The sequence below is a fragment of the Cynara cardunculus genome (genome assembly GCF_001531365.2).
Source record: "Cynara cardunculus var. scolymus isolate 2C chromosome LG 7, CcrdV1, whole genome shotgun sequence".
In the NCBI taxonomy this organism is placed as follows: domain Eukaryota; kingdom Viridiplantae; phylum Streptophyta; class Magnoliopsida; order Asterales; family Asteraceae; genus Cynara; species Cynara cardunculus.
Window position 1 is genome coordinate 2,559,569 of NC_037534.1, and position 11,334 is coordinate 2,570,902.

The window sequence follows — 11,334 nt, forward strand, 5'->3', positions numbered from 1 at the left end:
ACATCTCATTTTAAAATATAAAAAATCTAAAATATAATTAGAATAATTATCAAGTTCCAACAAAAAAAATAATTATTATCTTTATAAAAAATTATATTATTAAACCAAATATAAATTACTTCGTTATTGTACATAAATTAAATTATAAAAAAATTGGATTAAAAATTACACAAAAAAATGAGGAATTTCAAATAATTAATTTGATACTAATATCGATATATTTTTGTCAATTTTTTATGATATCGTCAAACATATATTTTATTCAAAAATAAAAACATCATCGCTTTCTCAAAATCATATAAAGCCATATTATAACATCGACTGAGATAAAAAATAAAATGAAATATTAAAAACACGATTTATCTCGCTGCATTGCGCGAGTACGCTTCTAGTTATAAATAATATTCATGAATAATATATAACTAGAATTAATTTTTAATTTATATTAATTATTATTTATTAATATCGATAACATATAAACTTCATTAACATTTATTTATAACTAATATTAATGAGAGTTATACTTGAAAAAAGTGACAATGGGCTATTAAAGTGTTACTCTAAATAGCGTTTCAATAAGTTAGCTTATGTGTATCCAGACGTCTCTAAATCCTACAAACCAAAAACATCAAAGATTTCAAATCTCTAGAAGTCATTTCATCAAACCAAAATGCGCCTTTAGTAATGTAGGCGTGGTTTTTCCTTTTTGAAGTATATATTATTTATATACGGCAAATAAAACAAATAAACTGACACACCTTCATCGTATTTGGTGAGGTTTGAACCTTTAACCTCCTAAGAGAACAATGACTCACATACCGTTGAACATAGTTTTGTTTACCACCTTTTTCCATCTAAGGAATCCTTTACTTTCTTTAGGTATGAAACCCTACGTATCGCTCCGAAACTAATCTTCAAAATAAAAGTATGTTACTTCGTCTCCTTCAAAACTCTCCATCTTCAAATAAATCGAGGTGAGTTTTATGCAAGTATTCTTTTTTAATTGACGTTTCATTGATTGTTTGTGTATTTTAAACCAGAGGATATTTGATTTAATGAAATGATTTTGAGGGATGGTGGAGGTGTCTTCACTCCAAAGCCATGCAATTGCTTATCCAGTTTGAACTATTGACGGATTTGACCCATTCAAATGAATTTTCCAACTGAAAACCATATAAAGCATCTCCTTTGTAAAACAAAATTCCACACGCCAACATTTCACTTTCTATAGTACAACCCCAATTGCAGGAGGTACAAGTCCCCCCCGTTGTAGAATCATACTCTAATCCAATCGAGTGACTTATAACAACCCACGTTTTGTACTTTCACGAGTCTTGTGTATTCTTCTAATGTGGTCGAATCAATAAGTCTTTCGTTGAAAACGCTATTAACGAGTGGAAACGACCGAGAAGACTTTGGTCTACTCTTGAAGCAAGTAGACGAGTCTTTCGCCGTGGCCATTGCTGCTGCTATGATTTGTATAAAGATCATGAATACACTTGTCTGATTAAACTACTCTTCAACCACCATGTTCACCTTCATCTTTTCTTTGCTCCTCCTCTTCTCCACCACCGCCACAACCGCCCAACCATACAACGCCACCGATCACCTCCACCTTGCTTGTGGTTCATCCTCCACGGCCGACGGATGGCAGGGCGATGAGGGTTCCAAATTCACGCCGCCCAACATCACCACCACCTCCTTTTCGTCCACACCTTCCTCCCAAGGTCCTATTGGCTCCAAAAAACCTTACACCACTGCTCGAATCTTTAACGCTTATTCGTTCACCTACACATTTCCGGTCTCCAAAGGCCCCAAATTCCTCCGTCTCCATTTCTATCCMGCCACCTACTCCGACCTCCAGCCAAACCAATCTTTCTTCTCCGTATCAGCAAATGGCTACACTCTCTTAACCAACTTCAGCGCTTTCCTGGCGTCCTCCTTCATCGAAAACTTCCGCTCTGATGCCATAGATGGAGGGGCCCAGGTTTCCAACTTTGTCAAAGAATTCATCATTCATGTAAAAGATGCACAAATCCTAAACGTTACCTTTACACCCGAACCCAATTCGTATGCCTTCATCAACGGTATTGAAATCGTCTCGATGCCAGAAAATCTGTACTTTAACGATGAGAACTTGAACTACGTGGGTCAAACTACAGGGCCTAGGATTGGTGACGACATGGTTTTCGAAACTATGTACAGGCTAAACGTGGGTGGGCTGTATATATCCGGTGACGCTGATACTGGTATGAATCGGTCATGGGAACTGGATGATGGTTACATATTGGGAGCAGCTTATGGGCTAACACCAAATACTACGACTCCGATCACGTACACCATGGAGACACCTAATTACACCGCACCTGAGCAAGTTTATGCTACCCAAAGGAGTATGGGCAATCTGTCGGAACACTACAATCTGACTTGGACACTTCCAGTTGATTCTGGGTTCTATTACATGATCAGGCTCCATTTTTGCAATATCATACCACAATACAATAGAAGTGGTCAGATGGTCTTTACGATTTTCATGAATAATCAAACTGCTGAGAAAAAGGCTGATCCATTGTACTGGACTCAAGGTAAGGGGCATCCGGTGTTCAAGGACTACGTTTCGTTTGTCAGTGATCCAGATAACCCCGAAAGCAAGCAAGACCTGTGGCTGACGATGCATCCTAACTTTGGTGCCTCGGCAGAATACCTTGATGCTTATTTGAATGGTTTGGAAGCCTTCAAGTTGAGTGAGGATGGTAGTCTTGCTAGCCCCAATCCAGAACTTAGTCCTACACCCCCGCTGCCAACCCCCTCATCTCCGATAAAAGGGAACAAGAATAGAACTCCATCATATGCCGCCATAATTGGAGGAGTTGGGGGAGGGTTAGTCTTCTTGTCCCTTTTAGTTCTTATAGTTTTCCGGCAACGAAGGCGAGTCAAAAACTACAGCGCCGACGACAAGTCATCCTACGGCCCAGTTTTTATTGAATCAAAATCTACACATTCTTGCCATTCTTCACTGCCATCAGATCGTTGCCGTCATTTTTCACTTACAGAAGTGAAAGCAGCAACCCGTGAGTTCAACGACGAATGCATTATAGGTCGTGGCGGGTTCGGGAAGGTGTACAAAGGGTACATTGACAACATAACAACCACTGTTGCAATCAAACGGCTCAACACATCATCCAACCAAGGCTTTCGTGAATTCCATACGGAAATAGGGATGCTATCGACAGGGCCGGCCCTGAGATTTTGGATGCCCACGGCGGAAAGTCAAAAAAATGCCCCTTATATGTGTAAATAAAAACCAAAATAAACTATTTGAAGGGTTTTGGAACCTAGTCAATCAAACAAAAAATGTCCCTTAAATATAACAAAAATGATGCAATTGGGGGACATAAACCAAAACCCCGTGTAACAAAAATGGTCCTTCATGGTTCGTGTTGTGAAATTGCCAAGAAAGTGAAACGATTAAGCAACATGGACAAACTGATAAAAGAGAAAAACATAAGCATCAATCTTAGGCCTTTCACAGCTTCTATACTAATACTAACAGCCCTAAAACAAATTGCCCTATACTAATANAGCTTCTATACTAATACTAACAGCCCTAAAACAAATTGCCCTATATTAATACTAACCCTCTTCTAAACAGCCCTATGATTAACAAATGAAACATAAATGACAAACCACAAAGTACCAATTTCACAGCTCCATTATTAGGTTTTGCAATCACACAATAATTAGAAACTTATAAAATAACCCTAAGTCCCTTACCTCACAAGTGTCAAGGGCTCAAGAGTCAARGCCGAGAGCGAGAGGCGAGAGCGATAGTCGCAGTTCTCAGACCGGCAGACGGACGGCAGATGGGCAACGGCAGTCGGCGAGATGGGCTTGACTCTTGAGCGACCGGCGACTGAGGCTGAGTGAGGTAGAGAGAGAGAGCGTCGAGCGAGAGCGAGGGCGGGAGCGAGAGGCGAGAGCGAGCGATAGCGATTGAGGATGAATCATGAAATTCGATGATGGATATGAGGAGCCTGGGCCTGTAACTCGGTAAGTGAAACTGTGAAATGTGGAATGGACTCTAAAGGCTAACGGTAATAAAAAAAATTTGGCCCAAACTGAACCTAGTACATGCATTGGGCTTAAAAAATCTTGATGCCCTCTCCACTTTTGATGCCCTGGGCCGTCGCCCCTTTGGCCTAGGCCCAGGGCCGGCCCTGGCTATCGAAACTACGCCATGTCCATCTAGTGTCCTTGATCGGATATTGTGACGACGATGAAGAGATGGTGCTGGTGTATGACTACATGGCTCACGGTACTCTACGAGAACATCTATACAAGTCGAACAACCCTCCTTTGTCATGGAAAAGGCGTCTCCATATTTGCATTGGTGCAGCACGAGGGTTGCATTATCTCCACACGAGTGCGAAACGCAGAATAATTCACAGAGATGTCAAGTCCACAAATATTTTACTGGATGAGAATTGGGTGGCCAAGGTTTCTGATTTTGGTTTGTCAAAGCTAGGCCCCAACGACCCATCGCAAACCCATGTTAGCACGGTTGTGAAGGGTAGTATGGGGTATGTGGATCCCGAATATTTCCAGAAGCAACAACTCACAGATAAATCCGACGTCTACTCGTTTGGAGTTGTTCTGCTTGAAGTCTTGTGTGCAAGACCTGCTATAATTCCAGGCTTGGCGAAAGAACAAGTGAGTTTAGCAGAATGGGGCAAATATTGTTATCGGAATGGGATCCTCGATCAGATAATTGATCCAAAACTAAGAGATGGGATTGCAACCGAGAGCTTAACGAAGTTCGGAGAAGTAGCAAATAGTTGCTTGAAAGAGAAAGGGTGCGATCGATTATCCATGGAAGAAGTAGTTTATAAACTGGAGTTAGCATTGGAAGTACAAGAAAGTGCAGAGAAAACAGGAGGCGGGGCAGTGTCGGAAAATCAAGAACTTCCGTTTCTGAGGCAAGGAGAGGTAACGACAACGGACGACGATGTGTTCTCGGGATCTTCGGCAATAAGAAATGGAACGTCTTCTGTTAGTAGAAGCTACGAAGGATTCAAGTCAGAAACAGTTTTCTCGGAGATGGGGAAGCCGGCAGGAAGGTGATATATATATATATATATATATATGTGTGTGTGTGTTATTTCATACATGAGATAGTTGTAAACAATAAAAAAAAACATAGAAGTATATTGTATATGAATATTATTTATGGTTACTAAGTGAACTTGTCCACGTAAGTGTATATATCACGGATGAAATTGATTTGTAGGGTTTGCATTATTTATATGGTTTTCATTCGTTTTGTCATATATTTATATTATATTATAAAGCATTTGATAAATATTTATAAATTCATTTTTATACATCAAGTATTGTTTATTAATACATATTATTTAAAATTCAAGATTACAAGTAAATTATGCATAATTATATACAATTTATTAAAGCTTTAGTTTTGAATTCATGTAACTAACTGTAGATAAACATAACTCATTTTAAATATAAAAAATTTAAAATATAATCAAGATAATTATTGAGTTATACTTATAACAGAATCCTTAATTATTATTTTTATAAAAATTATATTGTTAAACCAAAATAAATTACTTCGTTATTAAATTTAAATGAAATCATAATAAAAAATTTGAATTAAAAAAATTACATAAAAAACAAGAATTTTTAAATAGTTAATTGGATACTAATATAGATATATTTTTTTTAATTTTTATGAATATAAACATTATCGTTTTCATAAAGTCATATAAAACCGTATTATATCAACCAATTAAACCATCTATCTAATTTAATCAAATGACAATCTTGTAATAAGTGAAGAAATTCTAACCATTTTAATGTTAAAATGGAGTTTAAAAAGAGTAAACTATAAATTTGGTCCCTACAGCTTGTTTAAAAAAACACTTTTCCTCTTTGTAGTTTCAAAGTTACAAGAAGCCGTCAGCGTATCCAAGAACTTTTGAATTTAGTCTATCCTTCTAACGATCGTTAAAAAATCCGTGAGGGGCATTGTTGTATTTTTATCGGTTTTTTGTCTTTTATCCAATCAAAATCAGTTTTATGATTTTTGTGTATACGGTTTTTGATCGCGTAAAAGACAAAAAAATCTATAAAAAAACGAAAGTGGCCTTAATTGACAGAATTTTTAATGGTCGTTAAACGAAGGGACCAATTAGAGCGATGGTTTTTTGAGTCACGGATGTTTCTTGTGCTTTCAATGATTCAATCTTATCAATGAAGGGAGGATGTCCCTTTCTATGGTACAAATCCTAGTGCAGGACGTACAAGTCCATGGTAGAATCATTCCAATCAGTGAATTGAATGGAGAAGACCAAGACTTTCCGGGTCTACTCCTGAAGCAAGTAGACAAATCTTTCACTATGCCCACTGCTGCTATTATGATTTATATAAACATCAATAATACACTTCTTCTCCGATCAAACTACTCTTCCACCATGTTCACCTTCATCTTTCTTTGGATCCTCTTCTTCTCAACCACCACCACCACCACCGCCCAACCATACAACGCCACCGATCACTTCCTCCTTGCGTGCGGTGCATCCTCCACCACCACCTCTTCCGACAGGAGATCATGGGATGGCGATGAGGGCTCTAAATTCACCGCCGCCAACAATGCCACCGCCTCCTTTCCATCCACACCTTTCGTCCAAGGTCCTTCCGTCTCCCAAATACCTTACACCACCGCTCGAATCTTTAACGCTTCTTCATACACCTACACATTTCCTGTCTCCGTAGGCCCCAAATTCCTCCGTCTTCATTTCTATCCGGCCACCTACTCTGACCTCCAGCCAAACCAGTCTTTCTTCTCCGTATCAGCAAATGGCTACACTCTCTTAACCAACTTCAGCGCTTTCCTAGCGGCCTCCTTCATCGAAAACATCCGCTCCGATGCCGGAGTGGGAGGGGCCCAGCTGCTTTCCTACTTTGTCAAAGAATTCATCATTTATGTAAAAGATGCACAAATCCTGAACCTTACCTTTACACCCGAACCCAACTCGTATGCCTTCATCAACGGTATTGAAATTGTCTCGATGCCGGAAAATCTGTATTTTAACGGTGAGAACTTGAACTACGTGGGTCTAACTACAGGGCCTAAGATTGCTGACGGCATGGCTCTCGAAACTATGTACAGGCTAAACGTGGGTGGGGGATATATATCCGGTAACGATGATACCGGCACCGGCGGCATGTATCGATCATGGGAACCAGATCCTGATTACATATTCGGTGCAGCTTATGGGCTAACACCAAGTGCAACGACTCCGATCACGTACACCATGGAGACACCTAATTACACAGCACCTGAGCAAGTTTATGCTACCCAAAGGAGTATGRGCAACCTGTCGGAACACTACAATCTGACTTGGAKACTTCCAGTTGATTCTGGGTTCTATTACATGATCAGACTCCATTTTTGCAATATCATACCACAATACAATAGAAGTGGTCAGATGGTCTTTACGATTTTCATGAATAATCAAACTGCTGAGAAGGAGGCTGATCCATTGTACTGGACTCAAGGTAACGGAAATCCGGTGTTCAAGGACTACGTTTTGTTTGTCAGTGATCCAGATAATCGCGAAAGCAAGCAAGACCTGTGGCTGACGATGCATCCTAACTTTGGTGCCTCGGCAGAATACCTTGATGCTTATCTGAATGGTTTAGAAGCCTTCAAGTTGAGTAAGGTTGGTAGTCTTGCTAGCCCCAATCCAGAGCTTAGTTTTAGAACCCCACTGCCAACGCCCTCATCTCCGATAAAAGTGAACAAGAATAAAACTCCATATGCCGCAATAATTGGAGGAGTTGGGGGAGGGTTAGTCTTCTTGTCTCTTTTAGTTCTTATAGTTTTCCGACGACGGAGACGAGTCAAAAACTATGGCGCCGACGACAAGTCATCCTATGGCCCAGCTTCTTTTGAATCAAAATCTACATATTCTTGCCACTCTTCACTGCCATCAGATCGCTGCCGTCGTTTTTCACTTACAGAAGTGAAAGCAGCTACCCGTGAGTTTAACGACAATTGCATTATAGGCCATGGCGGGTTCGGGAAGGTGTATAAAGGGTACATAGACAACGGAACAACAACCGTTGCAATCAAGCGGCTCAACTCATCATCCAGCCAAGGTTCTCACGAATTCCTCACAGAAATAGGGATGCTATCGAAACTACGCCATGTCCATCTAGTGTCCTTGATTGGATATTGTGACGACGATGAAGAGATGGTGCTGGTGTATGACTACATGGCTCACGGTACTCTACGAGACCATCTATACAAGTCGAACAACCCTCCTTTGTCATGGAAAAGGCGTCTCCATATTTGCATCGGTGCAGCACGAGGGTTGCATTATCTCCACACGAGTGCGAAACGCAGGATAATTCACAGAGATGTCAAGTCCACAAATATTTTACTGGATGAGAATTGGGTGGCTAAGGTTTCTGATTTCGGCTTGTCAAAGCTAGGCCCCAACGACCCATCGCAAACCCACGTTAGCACAGTCGTGAAAGGTAGTATGGGGTATGTGGATCCCGAATATTACCAAAGACAGCAGCTCACAGATAAATCCGACGTCTACTCATTTGGAGTCGTTCTGCTTGAAGTTTTGTGTGCAAGACCTGCTATGATTCCAGGTCGGGGGAAAGAACAAGCGAGTTTGGCAGAATGGGGCAAGTATAGTTATCGGAAGGGGATCCTCGATCAGATAATTGATCCAAAACTAAGAGATGAGATTGCACCGGAGAGCTTAACGAAGTTCGGAGAGGTAGCAAATAGTTGCTTGAAAGAGAAAGGGTGCGATCGATTAACCATGGAAGAAGTCGTTTATAAACTAGAGTTAGCATTGGAAGTACAAGAAAGTGTTGAGAAAACAGGAGGTGGGGTGGTGTTGGAAAATCATGAAGTCCCGTTTCTGAGGCATGGTGAGGCAACGACAACGGATGACGATGTGTTCTCGGGATCGTCGGCAATGAGAAATGGAACGTCTTCGATTAGTAGTACCAGCGAAGGGTTCAAGTCAGATACAGTTTTCTCGGAGATGGGGAAGCCAACAGGAAGGTGATATAATTGTTGGAATTTTAGAGCCACCAGTGACACCAAAAGGCAATCAAACTTTCATCAGATATCTTGTTTGGTGGTACCTCATTTCCTTTTAGTTTCCTGATTCTCAGTCAAGTGTTTAGTTTAATAATTGCATTTGTAGAATAGGGTGATTAAATCATATATATATATATATATATATATATTCAAATATCACATCATTCACCAGAAACGTGGAAAAGAAATAAAATGAAGTTTGAAAATTAGACAACTAAATTGGCAGCATATGTGGAAGACAAGAGGGACAGAGTGGCTACCATTATTTTCTTTTTTTTTTGTGGGAAAAAGAAGATATTTCTATCAATTGACGAAGGGAAATGTTAAAAACAATTGGTTGGTTGTTTATTAAGTGTTATATGAATAAAGTTGTCTATGTAGGTTAATGTGTCTGGAAGGCTTTTTCATATATGAAAGGAGCTTGTTTAATTGGGAGGGACAGGTTCGGAAAAAACTTGACGTTCTGCATAAAGCTCCTCCTAGAAGCTACTGAATAAGCCACTTTATATATTGTTAAGCGACTACCAAACAAACATGTATAGCTAGCTGAATAAATTGTGAGTGTCATTTAAGCTCGTTAAGTTGTTAACAAATAGACTCCAAGTCCCTTAACCTTTTTTCTAACAAATAAAACCTTGAACTTATTGAAATCGAACAAATAAATCATTGAAATTACAAAAACCAAACAAATAAATACTTGGGTTTCTTCSCTTTTAACAAGTTTAAGAATTTATTTGTTCGACTTCAATAAGTTCAAGAATTTATTTATTAAAAAAATAGGGACTTAATCATTCAAAATAAATATAAAAATAGGTTGGGTTTTTTTCCATGGACTCGTGCCATTGACAAAAGCTAGAGATTACATGTTTTAGATCCAACAAATTAAATACATGATCTAGTGACAAATGAATGGTCATTGGACTAAATTTTTTCTATTAATTAGAGTGACGATATCTCAATACTTGGCAACAAACGTCACCAGCAACAGCAACAGCAACAGCAACCAACCATAGGTTGAACAATTAGCAGATAAGCATACAACACATAGGGATACAAAAGACAAGGCCAAAAAAGATATCTAATTCAAAACAGTTTCTACAAATTCAGAGGTAAAAAAACCGTTTTTCACCATAACTTTTATTCTCACCGAAATCCAACCATAAGATATTACTGAACATGCATATTTATATTTACTATATTTTATAGACTAAATATACTAAGAAATTCAAATAAAAAGACTAAATATCGTGAAAATATAACAAAAGAATGTTAAGGAAAGGTTCTAATGTTAACCGTTGAAAAAATCTATTTGAATATGCATGCAATAACCTATATGAATAGATATTTTTCGATGATTCATGCATGAACCTTCCATTCTTTCCTTCTYATGATATTTAGTTTTTCTTATTTAAACAGGCCCCTTGAAACATATACAAAGGGTGCTCATGGGTCGGATTGATCGGGTTGAAGACATTTGAACAACAYAACTCAATGCTTGCGGTTTGAAAAATCTTRAAACCCAACCCAACCCGTACGGGTTGRTCGGGTTGATACTTTGGTATATTAAAATATTATTCTAACATATAATATGTTATTTCTCTACTCACAATTTCTTTTTCATAATCAACCATTTGATACAACTTATCTATTTTTCTTACGTATATCACATTCAGTTAATTTTCTCAATTCACATATATATGTTCACAGTTATTGAACATATATACGAATGAGTTATATAAAGATGTAAATAGATTGAGAATATGTGTATATGAGGAGCATACATGATAATGTAATTGTCTAATGTACATATTAATAGCAATTCAACAATCCTATTAAATCCAATACATAAAAGGATATCGGGTTGGGTTGGGTTCAAATAATAGTAACTCAATAGCTACGGTTTGACAATTTTACAACTCGATTAGACATCGGGTTGCTTCGGGTTGAGTTATTTCGTGTCGGGTTGGTCGGGTTTTTAAACACCCCTATACAAGTATATAGATGTTTAAAATACATAAAAATATATAAAGTTTTCTTTTAAACATTAATGATCACTCGTTCAAGTTATATTCAGAGTGGAGGTTTATCTAGTTATTAACAGCAAGACAATTGAATTTAACTTAATAGATAAGCAACTTTAAAAGGAGTATGATACACATGGATTTTTGTGTAGTATATATATATATATA

At 38.4% G+C, this 11,334-nt stretch overlaps 2 protein-coding genes across 2 annotated transcripts; both read left to right on the forward strand.

The window, feature by feature from the left end:
* The first annotated feature begins 1,423 nt into the window (after positions 1–1,423).
* LOC112515576 (receptor-like protein kinase FERONIA) lies at positions 1,424–5,163 on the forward strand. The gene is made up of 2 exons (XM_025122472.1): positions 1,424–3,218; positions 4,217–5,163. Exons 1-2 carry the CDS (start codon positions 1,529–1,531, stop codon positions 5,119–5,121), a joined length of 2,595 nt encoding a protein of 864 aa, XP_024978240.1. The 5' UTR covers positions 1,424–1,528; the 3' UTR covers positions 5,122–5,163.
* Positions 5,164–6,316: 1,153 nt separating this feature from the next.
* On the forward strand, positions 6,317–9,116 carry LOC112515266 (receptor-like protein kinase FERONIA). Its single transcript, XM_025121972.1, has one exon. The coding sequence runs from the start codon at positions 6,414–6,416 to the stop codon at positions 9,108–9,110; it is 2,697 nt and encodes an 898-aa protein (XP_024977740.1). The 5' UTR covers positions 6,317–6,413; the 3' UTR covers positions 9,111–9,116.
* Positions 9,117–11,334: the final 2,218 nt, after the last annotated feature.